Below are 25,743 nucleotides of genomic sequence, written 5' to 3'. Positions count from 1 at the left end.
CAGGTATCCTCGTGGGAGCAAACCTGGCTAGCAAAGCTACAGCAACAGTGTCTGGCTGCTCAGACCTGCTGTAGCAAAATTCAAGCAAACACAGGTAATTGTTGTCAGGTAAAGGGGAAATTGTCTAAGAATTACATGCACGTGAAGTGTACCAGTATGTTCTTCTACAGGATAACCTGCAGAGCCTGACACCAAAGGAAGCAAAATATCTCCTGCTAATTATTGCTGCTTTTAGTTTTCCTTTGGCTCTTTTGTGTCAGCAGCAGAGAAGCTGTAATTTTTTTATGAGCCCTTTGGTGAAAAGTCACCTTCTTCCCTACCATCATGGGACTCAAGAGTGCCACTGGGGCCACCTGTTTGCACATGCAGCTCAGGCTGGCTGCCCTGCCCCTCCTTTAGGAGTCTGGCAGATGTGCTGAAGCTGTTACACAGCTAAGACTTCCCACAGTGGCCTTAGCAGGCTAGTGTCCCCGTATAAGGGTGTATAAGATAGAGTGTCTGTGAGACACCACACCAGTTTTTTATATTCCTGTTGTGGAGCTCCCTCAGGCTTGAATTGTGCCTGTGTGAATGCATGGATGTGATTTTTTCCATGAGGGGGCACCAGCTGTGGCTGTGACTCAACCTAGGAAAGGTAGTTCAGCCAGAGGGCCTAACCTGCAGGAAATGTTGGAACATAAAGGCTTCCAAACCACAATCCCCACAAGGCAACCCAGCAAGAGTTTTAGGGATAAAACTCTCTTAGTTCATGGCAATACATATATGTGCACTGTTCTTTGGACATTGAAATCAGTGTGTCCTTGTAAAAGTGATGGCTCAAGAAAAACCAAAAACCAAAACTCCAATCAAAAGCCTAACAGTTTCAGTGAAAACACATTTTCACCCTCAAGAAAAAAGTTAATGGAAAATTTTCAGCTGCTCTTAATTGCATGCAGTTGTCTGTTGAATCATGTTCTGTTTGTTTCCCTAAAAAGGACTGGATAATCGCTCCAAAGGGCTACGCAGCCAACTACTGTGATGGGGAGTGCTCATTCCCACTCAATGCCCATATGAACGCAACCAATCATGCCATTGTCCAAACTCTGGTAAGTCTCCAGCCAGCTCGATGCCAAAGCACCAGGTGAATTTGTAAACAGGATACCATTGTCTCAGTTGTGTTTTCTTTCTTGGCAACAGGTTCATCTTATGAATCCTGATTACGTTCCCAAACCATGCTGTGCACCTACCAAACTAAATGCCATATCTGTTCTTTACTTTGATGATAATTCTAATGTAATCTTGAAGAAATACAGGAATATGGTAGTAAGAGCTTGTGGATGTCACTGACAAACAGTCTTCACATGGACTCTGTGATGCTACCATGAACTTTGATACAACCTTCCCTGCTTTCAGGAGCTTGGAGAGAAAAGCATGTGATAAACCACCTTTCAGAACACCACGTATGTGCCTTGTGGGGGGACAGGGTGTAGAGACCACCCCTTGGGGTGTTAACAAACTGCTGGACTTCTTATAGACTGACCCTACGCCACAGTGGCTACTCAGCTCAGCGGCAGCAGCAATATGCCCACACATGCTTTATTTGGCTGGGATGGTCTTAATCTCACATAGCAGCTTGGCCTTTAGCAGTTGCTTAGACATATGCTGATTTTTATCAAATGGGCTAACAACACCCAAAAAAAGTGAGGTCTTTTTCTTGGGGGTGGGGAGGGAAGACGAGGGGGAGAGGCAGAGAAGCTAAAGAAAGTGTTGGCACTTTGGTCGTAGAGCATATGTCTCATGCAAGATCGTTTTGCCCAGAAGGACCAGCTACTATGCCTAGGCTGTTAGTCTCCTCCTGACAGCTGTCATGACAGTAAGCATCCAAAATTGTGCCAAAGTAAATGTTTCAGTTCTCTTATGCTCCAAGCACTGTTTAACTCTGATCCTGCAAGCATAAGATGGCTTGGCTGCACCATGTGTTAGAAACACTACCAGGAACTCAGGCCCTGGCTGGTCTTGCCAGTTCACTCTCTGACTGAGCAGTACAACTTTATACACTTGTTCTTATGCAACTTCCTTCCCCTCCCCTCATGACGTGGCCTCATCTACTACCAATTGCCCAGGAAGGAAGTCAGGACACTTCTAAAGCTGTAATTCAGATGTAAAAGTTTAGGAGCCATTCATTCTCTAGCTGGACAGTTTGTTTACAGGAAGACAGAATGTCAACAACATTTGCAACCTTTTCCATTCAACTCACACAACTAACAAACTGGTTTAAAGGATATGCAGTGTAGCCATGCTTTGTCTAGCAGAAGCTAATAGCAAATTGTTTTGATCAATATTAAACTTGTATTAAATGCACTTACCTCTACTTGCATTTAAAAGGCTTCTTGTAAATACAAGCTATAATTTATTGCACTTGTCACTGTATATTCATTGTTCTGTATCATTTATAGAAAGACTGCTTTTTTAAAAAGTTTTTATTTAGAAAAATCTCAGTGTAAACAATTGTACCACTTTGATTTTATACAAGAAACTCATGAGATTGTGCTTCACTAGAAAGTTGTTAAAAACGTAATAAAGGCTTCCTGTAAGGCAGAAGTATACATATTGTTCCAATACATCTGCCTGTACAACACTTAGCTTTCACTGTGACTTTTTCACCTTCACACATTTTTAGATTGAACAGAATCAAAAGTTCTGGACAGACAGTGAAGTGAAGTACCAGGAGAAATTCACTGGTTTAAAAGTTCATAGATGCTTTGCCTTTTTTTTTTTTATAAAAAAGAAAAACAACCCAACCTACTCCATACGATGGACAAAACCCAGTATCTTGACAGATTAGTCAAATTAGCCTGTAGCTATCCTCATTCCATGAGTTTCTGTGCACGTGAGACAGCAGAATTCAGTCCTTGGTTTGCTGTTGCCTTTGTATCATGACAGTCTCTGCAGTGTAAATTCTTTGGCTTTCATTAAATCTAGCATGGAACATCTTATGCACCAAAGAATAGATTCATATTATAATCCAAGATACCACAAAGTGTGTGGCCCTAGCATTCAAACTCATCAATGCTTACTGCTCGGAAAAAGGTTAAGGCTCAAGAAGGGGGGGGGGGGCTATTTTACACTACTATAGACCAGCTGAATGGAAAAAATATTAAATATTGTACTACTTGTTGTTCTCTAAGTACTCCGAATAAGGAGCAGGTCAGCACAAAGTTTGGATTCAGGCAAGGAAACACATTATCAGCTTGGAAGTCTAACTGATCATTTACTATTAACGGAGCAGGTATAACAGCACCTATTATTCACTCTGGCTCTATAGAAGTAGAGCATAGTTGCACCTCTGGAGCTGGATGGCAGCAACCTATAAAAATCCACCTGACACGTGTACACTGTGGCATCAGTAATGTTCAGGCACATGTTACAGTACCATCACTTTCATTATGGCTAGACCTCCCATGCTGAGAGGATTAACAGGAAACAACCAGCTCCCGGGGGCCTGGTATCTTCCAAAGGTGTGTGTGTTTTCAACTTTTCAGCAGCTATATTAACACAAATAGGATTTAAGTGCAGTTGTAGAGGCAAAAGTCAATGCAGCTGTAACTTTTGCCTTTCTAGTAATGGTGAGCAATTTGTAGGGATTACTTTTTAACCAAATCTAACCTGAAGACAGAAATATTGTACTGCTGCCCTTTAGTTGGTTTTCTTAATGTATTTTAGTCTCAAAGGAAACCATTTACACTTCATTGCAGGAATGCAGAAATGCAGTAATACTATCAATGCTGAAAATATTCCCAATTTGCACAGTAGCTACTTGTTAGTTTTCCTTCACACACAGGGTAGTATGTCTTTAACACACACACAAGGGGAAGATACCAGTGTTTAGTACATTCAATATCCTAGAAACAAAGAAAAAAAAAAGCCCCAATCCCTACCCCCACCCCCCAAATACACTATTTGAAAATTAGCAAAGATAGAAATCCCTCAGCCACTGTACAAAGACAGCCAGGGGCAGAGCATCTAGACTTTTATTACAGTTCATCCCTTGCCTGACGCAAGACAAAGCTATGCAGTGATTCAAGGTCTCTCGTTCCATTGTGTTCACTGACTTTCTTTCCGCCTCGGAAAAGCAGAAGTGTAGGATAACCACGTACCTTCAAAAGACACATACAAAAAGGAAACTTCTTATTAATGTTAAGACTTGTATCCATCACTCATATATACCCGACTATGAAAAGCAACTGAAGCCCTCTGAGACAACAGGCCATTTTAATTTAAAAAAAACACAAACCCAAACCAACAGCAGAACTTCCAATGTCAATCTGAAATGTCTGAACGTTTTAAGTGAATAGGATAATACATGTTCCTCTAGGCTCTTGGGATAGCAGCTCCAGCTCTGTCTTCAATTGTCTGCCTACCAGCACCGAAAGACTTTTTTTTTTCTAGGAACAAAACTTTCCATCAGATACCACAAGAGACTGCCTTGGTGCTTTCACAGAGGGAGGCTTCTTAAAATAGTGACTTCTGCAGCTTTATCCAATAATGAGAATGACCAAGTCTGAACAAACAGTCCAGGAGGGAAATGGTGTCAGCAGGTGCTGTTCTGAACTGCCTCTTTTTGGCTGACAAACAGCACGGTCACCAGGCACCTGGACTGCAGCAGCCAGTTTGGCTGGAGCCTCCAACATTTGGTACACCATACTATCCCATTCATTTCAGATCTTCCACACTTACAGAAAATCTGTTGCAGACGTTACGTTCCACGGTGCAGTCTACTTCTGCTATTTTGACATCAGTCAAACCTGGAAATTGCTCTTTGGCAAGATTCTCCCAAGTTGGAGCCAAGTTCTTACAGTGACCACACCTAGAAACAAAAGAGGGAGATTTGTTTAGCAGATACACTTTCCAGTTTATCTCTACTGTCTTACTGCAATTGCTTTAACTAGCTGCCTTTCCTATCTGCTAATGATTTGGCCCTCCAAGTCCCTTGCACTATTATGTCAGTAAATGAGCTAAGAAAACAAGTGATTTTATTTAAGTTAAGCACTGAAATACTTTCTGGCCTTTGTTAGTCTTGCCTAGAATGGTATTCTAGATGTCGGTGCATTAACGTTTTACCCCACAAAGAAATATGAAGCCAAATAAAGACAAGCACAGAGAATATTTAACTGGAACAAAAAAAAAAAAGGGATCTCTTGGAAACAAACATGCTTTTAGGAAGGCACAGAATGTCTGTAGTACAAATTAAGTTTTCAGGTAGCATATGCCAGTTATACTAAAGCTACGTAGCCCGAGTTTAATTATTTAAATGATATTTTAATTTCCCGATTAAATTTCTTCCAGTTTTTAACGGCCTCCTTGACCAATGCATAGTAAAGTATTCATTTTGTTTATATTTTGAACTTGGCTAAGCCAAGTTCCTAACGTGAACTTCTTACTGCCTTCAAGAAGAATTCCCAAAGCACTTTAGATTTTAAAGCTGCATTGCTCATTCTGTTCTAACCCAGCTGCACCTTAATTGGATTATTAAAACAGCCCCATAATTGCCTTGAGGCCGGATCAGGGCATTTACAAAAATAATGAAAGATGTCTCAGCAAAAGTTTTCTTAATGCAAGCCAGTGTATATTTAAACCACCTTGTAAATACACAGTGACAGTATGAAAGCATTTCTGACCACGCACAAAAACTACTAGAACAGGGTGATTTTATGCTTACTATGCAAGTTAACATTAATATTTATCCAAAACTAACTGAAAGACAGAACTAGCAAGCAACATAATAGTGTTTGCTGAGCCCTACATAAGTTAATCCACTTGGAAGAGAATAATTTCATTTATATGGAGAGTACTACAACTGTATACATAAGCCTGACTTTCAGAGCTAAAACTGGGATACCAGCTATATAAATATAGGAAGCATTTTGCTAAACAGTAGCTTTCTGAGCATTGCAGCCAGGGAGCACACACTGGTTTAAGAACTTGACTCTACGTTCTGAACCACCACTGTTTCTTAGCCTGCCATCCAACATTGATCTATATGGCAGCATCCCATGAAAATCTCATGAGATGCAGAGATGGTATTATTAATAAAAACTAATCAATAAGGGAGCGTTTTTTATCTCAAAATTTTCCAGAAAAAGTTTCTCAGATAATGAACTCCTAGATATGCCAACAAGCCCTAGGTTCAGAAATCAGACTGGAGTTGCTTTTTGCACAGGTGCAAACTGAATTTACCAGCCCGTTCTGCTGGTGGCGCAGTAGCAGCACAGGCACAGATTCAATCCCAGGATTGAAGGGAGTGAGGAGAGAGCAGAAAACGTGAAGGGGTGTGTGCACTGTGGGTAGGGTATTTCTTAACCAAGTGGTGGAAAATCCTTGCTCACATCCAAAAGCAGATCTTTCAGATGGGAGAAGGCATAGAAATGGCTCTCAAGCAGCAAACCACACTGTGGTGAAAAGGGTGACAACACTGGAAAAGACTGCATCATTGAGCTTACATAAAATGAAACATTCCTGGGTACTTCTTGCCTACAGTACTTCTTGCCTACATGCATGCCTACTGTCAGAGTTAATATCTTGATAAGCCTGAGCACATTTAAATATGGGTTGCATTTGCTTGTGTTGCTTTGTAATGGGGCCTTTTACCACCTCAAACAAAAGATTTTTTTATATTTTATATACTACATTAATGGGATGGCTAGTGATGAAATCAGAGATGTGTTATCTTCCACACAGTGACATACAGCTTCATTTTAATCTCTTCCCCTACACTAGGCTTCCTTCTGTTGGCTAAGAGACCAGGCAATGGATGAGCAAGATGGCATGCCAGTTTCATTAAATTCAATGCAGGCACAAATAAGATGAATTCTATAAACCAGAAAGAGAACTGTTAAACTTTCTTTTTCTCTCAGAAAGGGAACAGTAAGAAAAAGGCAGAAATATTTGTACTACGAGTTTGTAATACTGAGGTCTTACCCCAGCTGGAGCCCCAGGCTCTGCTGTATATAGCAGTAATGGCAGATGTCAGATAGGACATTACTTTATTTCCCCCTCCAGTGCCTTCCATTGGGTGTCTACACCTACGCCATCTGTATTGGACACTTCTACCTTGGGTCACTATAAGAACATACTACATGAACCTACACTCTTAAGAACATCTTAAAATTGTCACATGTGCAAATTAGTTTTTTGGCAGTTGTTTAAAGAGTAACAGGCAATTATCCATAGCTCAACAGCCTGTACCAAAACTCAGGTGCTTAAAGGAGGCTTCCAAGAGAGGCTGGTTGTGGTAGGAGAGGGCCCAAAAGCCAGCACGCTTTCCTTTCTCAACACTGGAGATACACTCCCCTCACCTTATCCTAATCAAGGGATAGGAGCATGCTGAGCCTGCACAGAAAGCTTCACTCTCCTTGTTCCCCAGAATTACCTTGAAGCTGACACAGTAAAGCATCTCTGTCAGCCTTTCCACAGAGAGGCATCCCAAGAGAGCTAAAACCAGATTGAGCTTTTCTGCTGTAACTCTTGCCAACACACACATTCTTCAGTTAATTCACAGTTTAGATTCCAACAACAAATACCGTACTACACACAACTCCCAAGACCTACAGAGACTAATGCCCTCACAGCTTAGACCAACAATAATCCTGAGCAACAACAGGTGCAAACTTCTTACCATGGAGCATAGAATTTAATAAAGGTGATCCCTCTAGCAATGGTTGCATCAAAGTCTTTTTCAGAGAGAGAGAGCACTGCAGCCTGCTCCAAAAAAAGAAAAAAAAAGAGAGAAAAAGAGGTCAAAACTTCTTGTGTATACAACATCAGCCAATTTAGCTTTTACCTACCTAAAAGGGAAACTGAAACTGGAAAAGATAATATTATTAGTAATATAAACAAGAGTAGCAGCAGCAGACCTCACTTTTACCTCTCAGCTACTTTCCTACCCTAGAGAAATGTAGAGAAAACTGTATTTCACACTGAATCTCAACCATAACTGGAGAAACAGAACTTCCCTATTTTCAGGGGATTTGCCTGTATCCAAATTTTCAGTTGTTGTAGAAAATCACCTTCATTTGAATACACTGTGTTTCAGGGAACAGCCCTTAGAGAAGTTGGCTTCAGGCACTTAATAGCCATCTGAGATTTTAATGAGGTATTCAAGGCACACTAGTGATGTCTCAACAGCTGTTCTCCCTGTCCACTACATCTCTGCATTGCATACACAGAAAAAACTGTTACCAGAAACACAGATTTGCCTGTCAAGAGGACGTCATAATATCACACTTCTATGGATGCCAGGAACAATTTTTTCTCCTGATAACATCAGAAGCAAGGGAATGATGGGAAGACAGCACATTGCTTACAGTCTCATATGAGAGCACAGAACCAAAACTTCATTTTTTGTGTGAAACCCTTAAGGGTGGGAGGGATTAAAAACAAGTAAATAAATGTCATGCCTATAAAAGTTTCAAGTTCAAATGAAAGGAGAAGAAAAAACAAGATCGCATCACCCAGTAAGTTTTATGAAGCCACAATGAAATCTGACATTACAAATTATCCAGCACCTTTAAACATTTCTCTAAATAACCGTTAGTTCATGAAATTATCTCATTAAGTTGAAGTGTTATTACCTCTAAAGAATTATTTAGAAATTAGAAATTATACTTTCTAATTATTTAATAATTACAAATAATTAAATGAAGCAAAAAGTGAGCAGTAAATAAATATTCTTCCAGTCTGAAATTCCTAAATGGATATCTAAAACTGATGTTCCAAACTTAATTTACAATATAAGATATGAAATCCAAAAACCCCATAAGTAACATCTTCCCCATGATTCACACAGTAAAACAAATTTTAAAAATCTGTAGATTATTAGCAGAATATTGATGTGAACTATATAACCACAAAAATAAATTTAATATCAGAAAGCTCAATTTTAGCTTGGTTTCTTCAAAGAAGACATCTTATGCAATCACATAATTTGAGCATCTGCTGGTCACACTACCTTAACCCACCTGGATCATTTATGAATGATTTTAGCAATGTCTGGAAGAGAATTCTCATGGACGTAAAAGTACAGCTTCCATAAAACAGCTGGCAAGTACTTGGCCTATGTACATTCCCTACATGGGGGAATCTATGTAGGGGCTCAACACTGGGACACAAATTTGGAGTTGGAACTCATTGCTTTTGCTGCCTGTGGTACCAGCTCTGTTCAGCTGATAGCAAATGCAGTCAGTGTTTGCTGGCTACATGGGCTGGCCTCTTGTTTCAGAATTCATGAAAACAAAACCAGTATCAAGGAGTCTGAAAATGAGCGACCAGGCAGCTGTGGCATCCAAAGCTGCAATGTGAAGTTGTAAGGACAAGCTGAGTCCTACACTGTGTCTGTCTACTATTATTTGGCAGAAAAATCCCTCCACAATCCTTTCCTGTTTGTGTGTGTGCTGGTGAATGCAAGGCATAAGTGGGAATTTGCGTCACATGTGGTTTGTGTTATTTCTATAAAAATAGACGACTAATTACTTTCTGCATTGTATTAATACCAGCTTGTTAGGATCTTCCAACTATGAGGTCAACTAAAAAAAACCAACAAAAACTGAAGGGTACAAAAATTACAAATCTATGTGGTCTATAATGTTTGGTAAGCCACTTTATGCAAGATGGGTAATGCTGCTGGAAAAATCAACTGGGAAAGGTAATATTCTCCTGTAAGAAGCTACATATAAACGGTATTTATATTAATATTATTGATGCTTAATTACTTAAGTTCATTCTACATCAGAAGGGAGTGTAAATTCCCGTCCCTTATTGTCTAGGCAGAAAGTACGTTTTCCACACTTCATGAAAAATTATGCTTGAAAATCAGCCTCGCCAATTTTTCATTCATCTCACAAAATGGCAGATGAAATGCCAAAGGGATTACAAAAGACAGAAAATTACAAGAAGTACAACTGTGCAAAGGTTATTCCTGGCAATGTCTTGGCAACTTTTATAAGCCTGTAGCTCCTACAACCAAGATTAGAATAAGTCTCCAACCTCAAGGACTTTTCTTATCACAGGACACATTACCTTACCATATCTAGACTGGTCTTCATAATCTTTGCTTGTTTGTTGTTTTTGCAGATAGTCACTAAGTATAGGACCCTGGCTTCTTTTAGGGGCTTAGCAGCATGCACCATATCCCTGGTTCAAGTGAGAATCTTGCAAGAAATGTTCATCTCTATAGTGATGAAATATGCTGTCATAGAGACCAGCAGTTCCATGGACCAAAAAGACCACATCTATGCCACTCTATCTAAAGAATTTATTGCAACCATAAAAAAGGAGCCAGATTTTTTTTCCTTCTCCAATTCATCAGTTTAGTAAAAGTATCCCTAGGATTTATGATCTGATTCCACTCACTAACAACTAAAAAAATAACCAAGAAAATATTTGGTACAGTTTACATCCAGAAATCATCAATCTATCAGAGAGAGAAAAACGCATGGAAGACTTGGACAAGTTGCTAAAACAGTCTGAACACTTAACATCACTGCAAAGTACTGGAGCACTTACCTCAACATGGGTGGGTTCTGCAGGTGGCTGTGGAGCTTCAGCAGGTTTATCTGCTGGTGGCTCTTTACCAGAGCTCTGTAGTTGGGAATCCACATATTCTTTTAAGGAATCGAAGTCCCTCTTCCCTTTGTACTGGTCACCCTACAATTATCAAATAGTTTGTGCAACTGTGTATATGCAATTAATCTAGCAAATAAATAATTACCAGAAAAACATAAGATTGCCAAGTATAAGCACATTACTAATATGATTATCTAGTTCTTAAACCTCTCCATGACATTCCATTCACTCCATGTCTTTAGGTTTTACCTTAGATTCTTCTATAGCAAAAGGGAAAAATCTAAAATTTCCTTGAAGTGAAGGGTATTTTAGAAACGTAGAAGCAAATTTTTGACACTTTTCCACTTTGACCTTCTTTTCTCACTGTAGTCAGCTTTTTCAAGCTTTTATTTTTTTGAACCTAAAGCTACTGCAATGAACAATAACACATCCACCCCTGTTGGGTGGTGGTCTCTGTTACCACGTGAGCTCTACCTGGTGCTTTGACATGGCTGAAAACCTTAACTTGCATGTTGCCAGACTGCAGGTACTCCTCTGGCCTACACACTTGTCACACATCTCCAGAAAACCCAAATAGTAAGGCAGTACACTCTGGGCACCTAAGTTCACCTGGAAGCAAGAGACAACAGGTGCTTGCTGCTGGCAAACATTTCCAACACCACCACTCTCAGGAAAGTTAAGTCCCATTTTTTAACCTGCACATAAAGCAGTCAACCATAAAGCCAGATCTCTGAGAGGCCACAGTTTGCTTTAGATGCTTCCCCATATTTCAGGTACTTTCACAACTCTAGAGAACAAGAAATCAGAGCACTTGTGAGCAGCTTCTAATCTCAAATCCACTGCTGGCCCTCTCCAACCTGGCTCTTGTGTGATTGCCCTCAGGGCTCTCTGTGACAATTAATACTTATTTCTTTGTTCAAGATCTATCTGTGAGGTACTACATATCCATTTTGGATAGAACTCTTGAGATGTGGTCCCAGGAGGCATGGGCAACAAGATGTATCTCCACTTGCAGATCAGGAAGACTCAAGAAACAACATACAAGCTTCCATACACTGGAAGGAAGAACAGACATCTCAACTTTCCTATACCTTTGGAGCTCCTTCTACACATTTTTCTTTTTTTGTCATTGATAATGTTACTTGTAACTATGGCCTCTTTCCTTGCACTGGCTCTAGGTGACTAAGGAAATAATATAAGCTGATGCAAGAAGCCTGTACCTTCTGGTTTGTATCCATTTCAGCAGGGCAAGGTCAGCACCCATTGATTCCTCCCAGGGTTCTTGTGCCATCTAACCAAAAGGGATGGCGTCATACCAGACTTCAATTATGACAAAGGGGATGATGGTATCATGGATAACAAGGCTGGATGACTGAAGCAGTTCTCCCCCTTACTTAACAGTATCACAGCAGCCAGAGATTTTCGGGAATTTCTGGGCCAGACTGTTGGAAAGTTTTTGGGATTGTTTTGTGTTTTTTAAAATGTATTGTATCAGGCCATGGAGGAACATGTGATTGCTGTGGCAGTATGTCACCAGGGAATACCACACTGCCAATGGAGAAAAGACAGTTCGATGTGAACTGAAATACATTGCTTAGACTAATGGCTAAGCTTCAGTTTTACCAAACACAACAGCAGTGATTTTTTTCTTTCACTGCATTCTTGATTCAAATAACTCTGAGGAACTCAAACGTCAATTATTAGAAAGGGTCAGAAAATTATCTGGCTTGTCAAGGAAAAACTAACTTTTCTATATCAAGAGAGTATTGTTCTGGCAAAGTATCTTGCCATCTGTAGCTGTCTGAAAAATAAAAATAAAGCAGGTGGAAAACCATTCTGAAAAAACCAGCAGAACACTATATTCTTCCAACTCACATCATACAAAGACAAAAGTTTAATTAACTGAAAACCTCTTGCCTTGGACATGCCACCATGCTTGATTTGAGCGCTCCCTCAGCTTCCAGTCCTGCTTCTGACATGTGCCAGGCACTGCTGCTCGAGAGGTAACAAGGCCACATACTTCTTATGTGAATCAGGCTGGGATTCAAAAATGCAGGTGCTGCTTCATTTAAATTCCCTAGAATGCCTCATCTTGCAGGGATGCTCATAGCAAACCTCACATGCACTGGTATGTCCTTGCGGCCAGTTTCTCTTCAGAGTGCCAGAAAACTGCCACAAGCAACAGCCACTAAACTGGATTAAGTAGCAAAACTTACATCTCCAATACTGTAAATGTTCAAAAATGAATGCAAGATGAATGGGACAAAAAAACAACCCCCCCCCCAACCTAGCAGGTAATGTCCTGGGCTCTCTTGTGGACCTGTTTTTAATATCCATTGAATACATTTAATTAATCTTGAAACTGTGAAATACATTATAAATAACACTACAATTTATATTTAGCTTATTGACTGCTGTTCATGTACATGGTATTTATAAATATTTTATTTCCCCATAACTTCAGAATATTGTAATTCTTTGAACTGCTGCAAGGAAAAACGTCAAGTGGGCCCACAGGATTCTCACTCACAGTGTCATATGAAGTGTTCAGATTTATGAGGGAAAATTTGCATCTCTAGACATCACTCAGCAAATGGGCAACATTTACAGAGGGCAACCTTCTGATACACATTGTGAAAATTACATACTTTATTATTATTTCTATTTCAGTTATGTTTTTTATGTTCCACAGGAAATAAAGTATTAGAATAAAGTAAACCCAGAATTCTCTCACACAGTAGCGTAACTGGAGATACTGCTTTCAGATTTATGAACATTATACCAGTCATTTGCAAAACACAAGGAGCAAAAATCTCTAACTTTTACCTGCAGACAAAGTCTACCTCTTCTAGTATCCAACTGAACCTCCAACATTATTTCTCTCACAAGCAGACTTTTGTATATGCCCACTTGATCTTTTTTTTCCAGAATGCAAGTACAGTCTAAGTATTATTCAGAAAAAAATGGTGTGATCTTTTGCTGAACTTGCAGACTTACCTTTTCACCATTCCTAAACCAGAGGAGTGTGGGATAACCACGAACTTGGGTTTCAGAGCAGACTTCATAATGCTGAGTACAGTCGACCTACATTTTGGGAAAAAAACCCCAAAACTATTCAGTGCCTAAAATAAACATACAACAAGCATCACAGCCTCCCTTGTTTAAAATCTCAGAAAAATACAGGAACAAGCAATACATGGCTTGGCAAAACTCAGTACCAAGTACTGTCTTGAGAATGATTATGTCTGCCTTCCAAACAGTGGCTTGGTTGTATAATTGAGAGGCTCTGTGTGTGTGTGATTTTTCTTTTTTTAAGGAGGGATTAGGAGAGAGGTATGGCTAGAAGGAAGTAATAGCAGTTACAAAGAACAATGAAGACATAATTAAAGATTTCAATTAAAAAGTACTTGGTATTCTCAGCTAATAAAATCAGTGCATGGACAATGAGACACAAAACACTAATGTGAGAGAGCTTTAAAGCAAAGACACATTGGCTCATCCATTTTTTGAAAGACTACTCTTTAAAGACTTCAGAAGACATGTCAACTACTAGAAAGTTAACTTTACTCCAAGGGAAGCTCCAAGTGCATAGCAACATTCAATTCTAATACGTCATAAACCAATCTGTAACATTATTAGTTTATAATCTTTTTTGAAGCAGAAAAAAAAGATAACTTAAGCATTGCAGCCTTTGCTCAACACAGCACTTGTTTTTTGAATTTTACATTAGAAACACTTTGCTCCAGATCACTGAAGATCAATTCTAAAGATTAAACAGTGTTAAGACACTATTCCTGCAGATTAGATGAAGGTCATGGTTCAACTTTCTTAGAAACAGCTGTGTTTCCTGTTTACTTACAGACTTACAATCTTAGCCAAGACATGTTTCAAATATTTTCACAAGGTATACAGTTACATAAAATTGCCTAGGCATCAAGACAAATCTTGGTGGCTGCATTACATAACAACTCTCCATAATATGAACTGTGAACACGACAGACAACTAAATAAAACAGAAATTTTGAAAATTCTTTGTTTATTTTTCTCCAGGTACCAGAGAATGATAACTTCAGAAAAATAGTTAAGCTGAGCACAGATTTCTTAGGACAGCAAACAAAGGTCTCAAATAAGGGAGAAATAGCTTCTGATACCTTATTCTTTAATTTTATATCCACCAGGTCTCAAAATTATATATATGTATATATATAGAGATGTATGTATGTATGCATGTCTTCTCTGAAGATCAACTGTGGTTATATATATATGTCTCCTTTAAAGTTCAACTGTGTGGACCTGCTCTGTACATCTACAGCATACCTGAATTGACAGATTTTCAAAAGTATTAAAAATAAAGAATAAAAAAAAAGTCAAGCTCATCACCCCTAATACAGCTGAAAGTGCTGTGAGGGCAGAGGCAGGGGAGACAGCAGAGGGAGAGTCCCTCTGCAGTACTGACAACACTGCTATTATGCAGTCTTTCTGATCAGTGGAACAACTGTGAAAGCTTAAGGACATGGAAGTTGAGCACAGTCAGATTTCCACTGTGGGCAGAGGGATTCCCATCATGAGCCACCTGGACTTAGGTATGGGTCAGCAAATAAAGCCAGTAACTACAATTGCCAGACCACCTCCATACCTCAGCACAGAAGTCACTCCACGTACAAGTAACAAGCTCCCATGGTAAATACACCACAGAACCTGGTTATCAACCCTAAGAGAAATAGTAAAGCAGGACAAGATATCAATTTTTAAGGTGTAGGACCTTCTGAAACCTTTAAAAATGTTATGGGCGTAAAGAGTTAGAAAACCCCAAACCAACAAAGAAATAAGTCATCCTAAGGAGCCCTGTAGGGCTAAAGCTTGCTAAGGAACCCAGTGCTGTAAAGAACAAATTAAAAGTCACTTTCTCAAAATAAATACTGAAGTCTAGCAAATTCTGACAAAGCAGACACATAATAAAAAGCAAGTCTCAAAATATTATTCCTTGCATCTGAAGTATTAGCCTCATTCCGAGTTCTCTGAAATACAGAGAGCAAGCTGTGTTTGTAACAAGTCCTTGCTGAAAATGAGGGAGTCCTGTCAACTGTAGATGTGCAAGAAAAAAACCCTCAAAATTAAAATAGAAACTATGACTATAAAAGGATTTAAAGGTTGACAAAACAGTTGCTATTTGCAAATCATAGCACAAAAAGCATGATCCTAGGCTGAAACATTCATTGACACAAACCACGTTTTCAACTAAGAGCACTTCACCTACCTTGCCAATCTTGACAGTTTCCGAATGCTCAAAGGCTTGAGCCAGCTGTTCCCAGGTAGGGGCCAAAGCCTTGCAGTGACCACACCAAGGGGCAAAGAATTTGATGAAGTGATTACCTTTTAAGTTAAAAAAAAAAAAAAAGAAATATTTAACTCATGTGGAATGAACTTGGCTGCAATTAAAGACTAGCTACTAATCTCAGCCTGCAAATTTATCATGGTATTTCCTGAGTTAAAGATAGGAAACACTGTGAATCAAAGGCCAGGACAAAATACTTCAGCAATTAGGTTTTCAATACTGTATGCAGTCCCACAGCATTGCCAAATTTCCCGAAAATCCAAACAGCTTCACAATCTCAACCCAACAAATGAGATATTAAAACTGATATTTTTAGCCTAACCATTTACCTCAGTGTTTAATTCTACCATGTCAATCAGTTGCCCTGTTACAGCATAGAAAGAACTACCAAGGAATATATAACAGCATAAATGAAAGTATAAACTTCAACTTAACAAAATGGTGTTTCCTAAGAAATGCTTCAGTCTATGATTTACCTAAAAAATTTTGTTCAGTTTTCTGCTCTCCTTTTTCTGTCCTGCTCTTTCTGTTTTCATGTCAACTACTCAGAATTTGCTGCCTTTAGTAGGTTTTTGTGGTGTTTTACACAGAGGAAAGTCTCGGTGCTATCTCCTACTAATGTTTAGTTTAAATTAGTACAATATTAATTGCAAAGTACCGGAATACGTCATTTTGTTCAATTAAGATTAATTAATTCAAAATGCTGCACATTTTTGCACCCATCAAGACAAGGCTCTGTTAAAACAAATTAAAAGAGCAAAAGTCAACCTTGCATGTGTAACTGCTAAGCCTCCCATTAAATTTAGGCACTGAACTTTTTGTAACTGAAGTGAAGAGAGGACAACAGATTTATAGATTATCCTAAACCTCCTCAACCATCAGATATGACCATGAGAATGTTTCCTCTATGAAGGCCAATGGATACATAATAAAAATATTACAATAAAAATATTAAAACATTTGTATATGCACTGAACTTTACAATCTGAGAAGATATTAAAGTTGATAAATGCTTAGCATCTCCCTGATGGCTTAGAGGAAAACCCATTAAGAATTTTGATTTCATTCTGTGTTAAGCCCCACAGGCTGGGAAATTTTAAGTTAGACGCACAAAATGCTCTTTTACACTTGAAAACATTTCTGATCAGTTCATGGTTACTTTAAGAAGCTCTAGTATCTACCTCACTAGTGGTATCAGATGGGCACAGACATTTAATTTAATCCAGCCTTTGCTTTTTGGATAACAGACAGAGATAGTAAGATCATCTGGTGGTATGCCAGCTCAAAGCTTGAATTGTAAGATTTTGCTCATTCTCTAAAAAACCCACCATGTGGGGTTAAAATCTCCCATATTAGGTATCCCTCCTGGATTTAATTTTAAGGCTTCCAGACAAAATATTTTTTAAAATGGCCAAACAGGTGAAGTGTTTTGCCCATATTAAATTCTGGAGAAAGGAAGCTAAACAATATCAAATAAAGGGTCAGACTGGAGTGGGATGGGGGCTGTAAGGAGGAAGTGGGTGGATTATACTTATCCAGAATAACAGTCTGGGAAGAAGAAAAGCCAGCTCCTAGGGAAGGAGGAAACGGGACTTGCAAAAACGCAAAGTAAGTGGCAAGGCTGTGACTGAATAAGGAACTTGGGAAGAGAGACAGTTTCGTTGAGCAAGCCCCTGTGATTAGGGCCGTGATTTTACTGCCTTCTGAGTGCCATACTTAAAACTTTCTCATGGTCTGCAATATGTAATATTTTTACACACTTTGTAGTTTCATCCTCTTTCACTTGGTATTATGGGAAAACAATGGTGTGAAGGAGGTCCCTTGAAAACTAACATTCCTGGTACAGACTTCTCACTACTAATGTCTCTGTAAGCAAGTTTCTCTTATAAAAAAATCCCAGTTACCTTCTGCTATGTGCATCTTGAAATTGTCTGCTGAGAGTTCATACATTCCCTGCTTCGGTTCTGGGGCTTTAGGTGGTTCCACATCAGATTCTGGATCCTATTAATGAAAAAAATTAACTTTTATTTCTCTTGTACAGTAAATACACAACATTTGATTACTGTATCACACTGTCCTGTGACAGTCTTGTAGACTCCGTACCCTGAAATTTTAAATTCCTAAAGCAATGTCCTTATTTAGCTTGATTTAGGTATCTAATGTTTCCTAGCAAACAACTATTTGAAAGCAAAATGTGAAAAAGATTGCCACACAGAAAAGAGCTATCGCAGTCAGTGGAATAACAGTCTTTCACTGTGCTGTAGTACAGTCACAGAGCACATGCTATGGCAGTCCTCACATCACCACACAGCAATACACTTAAATTACCTAACAGTCCCTCCATAGCATCTCACATCAGCCACATCTGCCATGGCACCAGTTTCAGTGGTCTTTGGGTTATTTAAAAATAGCTAGTGCAAAAGCTATTTTCTGCTCCCCTAACGCCAGAAGGAATGCTGTCTACCTAATGGCTCCATGAAGACAGCAACAATGGGAACAGAGCAAACATTTCATATGTATAACTTACAGCAAACTCATTGGCACTTCAGCAATATCAAGTGAATACTTTGTAGACACTAGGGTTAGAGCTGGAAAGGATTTTTTAAGAACCTCAAAGTGCATTTCTTAAAATAGTTTAGCATTTAATGTTTAATTATTAAAAACACAATGTTTGTTTAAATATAATCACATTCTAACTGTGGTTCAGCAATCCATAAAGCTTTATCTTGATTAGAAACAGCAATCACAAATTTCATTTTAGGCAAGGCTTGGCTACTATATGTGAATACTACCCCTAAACTCAAGGGTTTTCCTAGTGATGGTATTAGCTTATCTTATTTAACCAATTATTTTAAACCTTTTCTTTAGGCTACAACATTAACAGGTAGTAACTGAGCTGAAGAGGGCATCCATGTTTGAAGAGGTAAGTAAGCCCAATACAAATGCAATTTATAATGCGTTACAGGTAAATTGCTTTTCTTATTCTAGAAACATTATGGCCTACAGATGTCAACTGAATTGACACCAAGAACTGTATCTTAAAATGTTAAAATTATAAACATTAAAACTGCATTACGTACTGTAGTTTTAAATACAGGAAACAGAGGTCAGGTCACAGGATGACAGTTTTAATTACTACTCTGACTATTGTGTAAGCTGTTTCATATTGATTTTGTGACCTGACTTCTATTCTCTGGAGCAATTTCCTCCTGGAAAATGAAACCTAACTTAAAGAAGTGATAGATAAGCAAGTCTGCAGAAAAGAGTATTTCCATTTCTTATTTCCTTTTCACTTACAGATGGTTCCTCATTTAGTTTCTCTAACATCCAGTTTTCCAGTGCCTGGAAGTCCCTAGGGCCTTGGTATTTCAGAGGTTCTTGTCCTGGTTTAAGCAGCTTTAGGCTAAAGGATCAAAATGTGAGAAAAGAGTGAGGCAAAAATTTTCACACAGGAAACATTCTTAGAAAGCCAACGTGCTTTGCTAATCCATAGCAATGCAGCTCAGGCTGCAGTAACAGATCTCCTGACTATTAACATCAGCATCAGACATCTCCCTCAGCTTAAAGGGTCATGGGTAGAATTTTTTCATTCCCGTGTAAAGGAGATTTTTAAAACAGCAAAAAATAAATACCATGTTAAAAATCAACATAGCTCAATATTACTTCGATCAATAAGCAAGAGCAAATTAAACATTGCGGCATTTAGTTCTGCGAATCCGATTTCAGTTGGTCAAAAAGCATCCATTTTGTTTTGTTCACCTCTCTTCATCACCAAAGGAAAAATATCTAGCACTTATTTTCCCACAGATTTCTTTCTCACCTTTTGTTCCCCAACTGCTCTTGGAATGTAGGACTTTTCATGCGGTATTAAACTGATTAAAAACACACTGAAGCAAGTCAATAGGACAAGGAGATAAGTGACTGCCTATAGGGATTCAGACTTCATGATTATAACATTTAATAATTTTTATCAAAACTTTTCCATAAACTACATAAAGTTTCTACTATTAAATATTTAAATTAAAATTTGAACTATATTTGATAAAGGGGTAATATTGAATTCTGACCTAGTCTTATTTTTTTATAGAAAATCAGAGTTTCAATTACTAGCCCTCAGTTCCCCTTGCCAAGCTGTCATTTTGTACAGCTTCTTTTGTTTATTGAAATGTTTTTCTTTCTCTTCTTGTTCCACAGTCGGAAAAAATGAACATATGAAAGTGTTGAAAAACCACATAATGCAAATATATGCAAAAGAGATAGGAACTCCCACTGTCATTTCTATTTAAGGTATTCTTGAATGTTCCTTGTGATGACAGAAAGTCAAAATAATAAGCAAACAACAAATATTAAACAAAAGAACATCTAAAACACACCTCATGGAAATACTTTTCAAAATTAACAAAAAAAAAAGGGTAACAGCATAAAAAACTATCTGCACCTTTATTTTCTTCAAACAAGGTTAAGTTTTCTCTGGTTCGGTTGACAGTATTTATTTTGCAGCACGAAATAATCCTGAAACAACTGTACTAACAAGTGAGGGACCTGCTCAGCCACTTTGATTCTCAGGGGATGAAAAGGGGATGCAGCCTTTCCTTTGACAGGTGTTTGGAAAAGCAGTGTAGGGATCAGCACATCCTGGACTTGAGACAATACCTCTGTGCCTGAGGAAGCTGTGAAATTTCCCTTGCTGGACGTTTTTAAAAACAGACTAGTTAAAAACTGACTCAGACAGGAAGAGAATTGATATCATGAATTCCCCTTCATCTCTATGTTTCTATGACTAGCAGATGACTGCCTTGTTATTTATACTTTTCAAGTAGGTGAAAGCAAGCACTAACTATTCATAAATATTCAATGACCTTAAAAAGAGAGAGAGGAAAAAAAATGCAGCAATTACACATCCATTGATTTTTTCCTTATTAAAAATCTCTGCCACTCTTTCTGTTTTACAAGGAGCAGCACCACAATCTACTCTATTCAAATATGGCAAGACAACAAATGCTCACTTTTGGAGATATTAAAATAGAGCTGTAATGTGCACTATTTCTTGGTGAAAAGTTATTTCTTGTGGAACTCAGCCACACACTGCCCTTAAGGACAATTCCTATCTCAACAAGGACTCTGCTATTAATAACTCTAAACTTCTACTCAGTCATACTCATCTGCATCCAAGTGGGTGCAGCCAGGAGCGCATGAAAAGTTCAGGCTGTAGCTGGACAAAGTGAGCAAAGGGAAGAAAACTGAAAAATACAGGCTGTGCAAGGGCTAGAAATTATTACATTCTCCACTTATCCCCACTAAGATGAGTACTTCATAAAGCAGTTGAAAGGATCCCATCCATTTTTGCAAGAAGCTTTAAAGAAGACACAAGTGAAAAAAAAATATTTTTTTGCTCCTTCCTGGCAGTTAGAAAGGTAACACACATGTCTAACCCCAAAGCACCAACCTCTCATAGATACTCTAGATCATGTTCTGCCTACCAAAGCTGAGGTAGTAAGGCACACATCCCTTATAACAGGATAAGCATAACCACCTTAAAATACAAATTAATTTCTTCTAGACCAACGTAAGAAAACTTACCTAGAAAAAAGTCTGTACAACATCACCACTGCTTTGCTAAGTAATACTATTTATCATTTTATGAGTACTGAGTTCACTAAAAATCTAACAGAACACCTGCAATTATGAATGTTGCAGAGTTTTGACAAACTGGTGACAAATTATTTTTAAAAGTACCGTTACCGGAAACCAGCTCTATCATGCATATCACAGATGTATAATGTACTGCTGCTTGAGAAAGAGGTACTCCCAGAGAAAACAGAAGGACAATTCTGGACTTCATTTAAACATAGACATTGTCCAAGACATAAAAGAGTTTCTTGAAAAACAATGAAAGAGTAACAGTAGTATGTATCACATGCTACTTGGCAACATGGTAAAAAGGCTTAAAATGAACATATCAGATCCAAGGGGCTACAAAGAAATCCACCAAAAATATAGCTTAGAAGTTAGCTTCAAGAAATTGGCAGAGGATCATGGAAAACTGAAAAAGAAAAATAGGAGCAGACATCCTTTTATACTTACGTAGGGTATCCTCGTACGCCAAATTCAGAGCACAGTGGAATATCTACAGTACAATCCACTTTAACAACGTAGACTTGTGGTTTTTCCATGTTGTTGTATTTATCTCCCAAATCATTCCAAGTTGGCTGGAGACGCTGACAGTGTCCACACCTGTGACAGAAGGAATGAGATACTGTTTAATAGCTGCTCACGTTTAGAGCAAAATGAATCTATGGAAAAGTCATATGCAGAACAGTAATTCTGATAAATTTAAAAATAAATTTTTAAATCAGAAGTTAAATCAGTTAAATCAGAAGTCTTCCATTCTCAAGCCCTGTTACATAAGCAACAGCAAATACTATTAAGAACTTTAGCATGCTGCAAACACAGCTCAAGTGAAAATCAGGAAGATCCGATAACTTCTTGCTACTACCCTTTTACACTACAAATCCTATGAATACTCCCTGAACTTAGTGAGGCTGTTAATAAAAGCACTGTCATTCTCCCAGCTTTCTAGAAAAATCCTGTGAGGCTGTCCAGTTTTGTTTGGTTTTTTGTTTTAAGTTGCTCCCACTTGAAACAGTTTCACTTATACAAATGGTTTTGAATACACTTGTAGAAAAGTTGCATGGATTCACACCTTTCCACGTATCCTGATACCATTACGAGAAAAAAAAATAAAATCTTGAGATTTACTTTAAGATAAAGAATGTCAGTCAGTCACACATGCTCCCACTATGTGGAGGAATACGACCTCCTATGGCATCTTATTCTGAATTGTTATTATGAAGGGATACAATGTATTATTACTAAAATAAAATATTTCTTAAACATTTAACTTCTGAATAAAGTCCCTCCCTAGTCAATTCTTTCACGGAACTTGAATTAAGAGGAGGATTTTACATTCCTTGGTTCTTTCCCCGAGCAGATGCAGTGATTCTATACACCGAATGAATACTGGCTGGTGTTACAGAACAGAGCATGGAAAACTAGGTAAGGCAATCTCAAGTAATTAACCCACTGTGTTTTAAGTGCAACAGAGCTGCCTTGTCCATACATAGCACTGTGATCTCTGATATACACGCTCCTTTCCTTTCCTTCTTTGGATTAGAAATTAGAAATGAGAAATAAAGCAGGAAAAATGTTCCTATCTGAATCAGTAATTGACAGGTTAGTCATTCCCAGTTTGAAGAAAAAAAAATAAAATCAGTATTCTACAGAAGGAAATACAAGACATTTCCCCAAAATACTTTTTCTGAAATTTGTAAGCTGAAAAATATATAAAACCAAGGAGATCAAAACGAAAAAGAGCAAGACCATGCAACATTACATGCCTGTGTGATGGATGCAGCCCCAGGTACATAAACAGTCTTTCACTGCTACTACTCTACATTACATCAGTGGGGTTAGAGGAGCTGCCAGTTCCACATCTGGGGCTGGTCCCCACAATGGGGACGATGGAGAGCTGGGCATCAACGATGAGTCCTGCTCTTCCCTCCCTGCATGGGCTAGAAAGTTGCAAGCATATAATCTCTGTTTACAAACACAAATGAAGATCCAAAAGAGACTAACAAGGCCACAGGAAAGACCCATCAAAAAAAAGAAAAAAAAAAAGAACCAAAAAACTAACCCCAAACCCTGCTTCTTGTACACCACTAAAGTCAAGAGGTATGGGTGGAAGAACATTATTTGTAAGAGTTTGTAGGACAGGCCGCCCATTTTAATTCTGAGCAACTGTGTGCCACAAGTGCTCGTGCTCAGAGATTATTCTGCTGTAGCAGCACCTACAGAGTACCAGGCTGTTCTGCCTCATACAGGTCAGCATTCCTCCCACAGTATCAGCATTTCTCATCTGCAACACTGGATGGCAGAGTTCCTGGGCCAGGACAAGAAGGGATGTACAGGTACACAAGGAGGGTATGTATCAAATCTGCAGATACTGATAAGCCCTCTGCAGTCAGTGGGGAGGACAGACATTTCTGGAAGCCACCAGTAGAGCTTCAGCTCTGCACTCAACAAGGGCAGCTCCACAGCAAGATATAGCACAAATCCTTATCCAATTAAAAATGTAGACATGTATAATGGTATAAAAAGCACAGGACCAGTCTCGCTCTGGACAAAAGAATCCAGCTAAGGTAAAATCCAGTCAACAGAGTTCAATTCAACAGCAATGAACTCCGGTGATTACGTCTGCTGCAGTTCTGCAGACTTCCAGAGGCTTACCAAGAAAGAATGTATGTTGAAATGATCTGTATGAGTCAAAATAACGTAGTGAAACTACTCATTTCAGATTCCTTCCAACTGAGGAACCAGGAACCTTCTCGCTCCTCTGTAGAGACGCAACTGGCATGGCGAAAAACTCAATATCTTGTGCCACCAAGATAGTAACCTGCTCATCGTTCTGTCCCCAAGGGTAGCTACCAAGTGGGGCAGCCTTATGAATAAAAGCCTTATGACATCTGATAGCAAATGACTCAGAATGCTCTCTTCTTGGAGTATCCTGCAATATTTGGCACAAATGTAGGACCACATGTGTACTGCCACCATTTGGGAGTGAGGTCCTCAGCAACATTTCTTCCAAGAATCTGGAAAAGAAGGGCTTCTCCCCTGTAATTACAGAGGGCAGTCTTTGAGAAGCATTAGGAGATTCGCACATCACCCTGGGGCAAGAGCTCCAGGTCTGTCAGGCTGCCCCCTGATCCCACTGACAATAAAACTACTGGTGTGTATAAGCACCTCTCTCAGGCACTTGGATGTTCCCTTTGTCCTTCTCTTCCCCTTGGACCTGAAATCTGGCCCTGCTGCTGCCTGTCAGCAGCCAGGAGTCTAGACCAAGGGCCCTGAAGCCAAGACACAGAGATTTGGAGGACATTTGCTAAGGATGAAAAGAACATCCAGAGAAGGCTCAACAAGTCTGGGAAACGACATAGGTCCCTCACACTTAAGCTGGGCAGAGATCCTTAGCCCTCCCAAAGGCACAGCATGATCCAAATCTGCAAGGCCAGCACTCCCTTTGATCCATATGGAGGATGTGCAGCATACACTGGACTCTGCAACAGCCCTTTTGGCACAGGGTCTCTTACAGTGTGGCAGGATAAAAAAAACCTCATCTGGTTTTAGGGGTGCCCATGAAACACTCAAAGTGTGGACAACCACAGAAGCACTCCTGCTCTGCATGGGCATTTCTCAGGCACTTCACCAGCAAGTCAGGCATCCCTCCACTTTTGTGATCTTCTGAGAACAAAGGCTCTTTGAAGCTTTCACTTAACATTTTCACATGGCATAAATAAGTCAATGTTAATAACAACAACAAAAATAGTTCCTCAGTTTTGAAAGAAAATGCTTTTCTGCTGTTGATTTCAAAAGACTCTCATATACCTAAACAGCACTGTGTAGCAACAGATAACTTTGGATCAAAACATAACTTTTGCACTTTTTCTCTTATTTTAGCTAAATTAAAGAAAACTTGGGAGAAAAAAAAAATAAACCAACAAAAAGACCCAACCACACAACCCTAACAACAAAACTCTCCATAACCTCTACCGGATATCAGTAAGTCAGGTAAAAAAAGGTGGGGGAAGAGGCGAAGAAAAGAGACCACGAACAATCATTAGAAAGACCCAGAGATGAGAAGTACTGTCCTCTTAACCAGGAATATCCAGCAAAGCCTTGTTCCCTCATTCCTCTCAACCATTCTTGTGCCAAATGTACCAGTCCAGGACAGAAATCCAGCAGGTCTCTTGCAA

The 25,743-nt window shown here is 39.0% G+C and overlaps 2 protein-coding genes across 2 annotated transcripts in view; one reads left to right on the top strand and one right to left on the bottom strand.

Annotated features, from left to right (window-relative positions):
- BMP6 (bone morphogenetic protein 6) overlaps window positions 1–2,587 on the top strand; it is a 65,961-nt gene extending 63,374 nt beyond the window's left edge. The window contains exons 6-7 of the mRNA XM_018077684.2: window positions 975–1,085; window positions 1,177–2,587. Of these exons, the coding sequence (XP_017933173.2) occupies window positions 975–1,085; window positions 1,177–1,326 (261 nt within the window). The 3' untranslated portion in view covers window positions 1,327–2,587. The remainder of the gene's footprint in view (window positions 1–974; window positions 1,086–1,176) is intronic.
- On the bottom strand, window positions 2,442–25,743 carry TXNDC5 (thioredoxin domain containing 5). The gene is made up of 10 exons (XM_008934490.3): window positions 25,603–25,743; window positions 22,019–22,168; window positions 19,232–19,337; window positions 17,839–17,935; window positions 15,857–15,972; window positions 13,597–13,683; window positions 10,540–10,680; window positions 7,655–7,737; window positions 4,717–4,846; window positions 2,442–4,136 (listed from the first exon to the last, which is right to left on the bottom strand). The coding sequence occupies exons 2-10, from the start codon at window positions 22,105–22,107 to the stop codon at window positions 4,014–4,016; spliced, it is 972 nt and encodes a 323-aa protein (XP_008932738.1). The 5' UTR covers window positions 22,108–22,168; window positions 25,603–25,743; the 3' UTR covers window positions 2,442–4,013.

The sequence above is a fragment of the Manacus vitellinus genome, unplaced genomic scaffold (genome assembly GCF_001715985.3).
Source record: "Manacus vitellinus isolate BGI_N305 unplaced genomic scaffold, ASM171598v3 scaffold_39_pilon, whole genome shotgun sequence".
Taxonomy (NCBI): Eukaryota; Metazoa; Chordata; class Aves; order Passeriformes; family Pipridae; genus Manacus; species Manacus vitellinus.
Note: the sequence above shows the minus strand (reverse complement) of the source record. Positions and strands in the feature narration are given on the sequence as shown.

Coding starts and splice junctions, on each gene's coding strand:
- TXNDC5 (XM_008934490.3), bottom strand. CDS start 22,107: ATGGAAAAACCACAAGTCTACGTTGTTAAAGTGGATTGTACTGTAGAT. Junction 7,738..10,539: donor CAGAACCCACCCATGTTGAG/GTAAGTGCTCCA, acceptor TTTTTGGAGCAG/GCTGCAGTGCTCTCTCTCTC. Junction 4,137..4,716: donor ACGTCTGCAACAGATTTTCT/GTAAGTGTGGAA, acceptor TGTCTTTTGAAG/GTACGTGGTTATCCTACACT.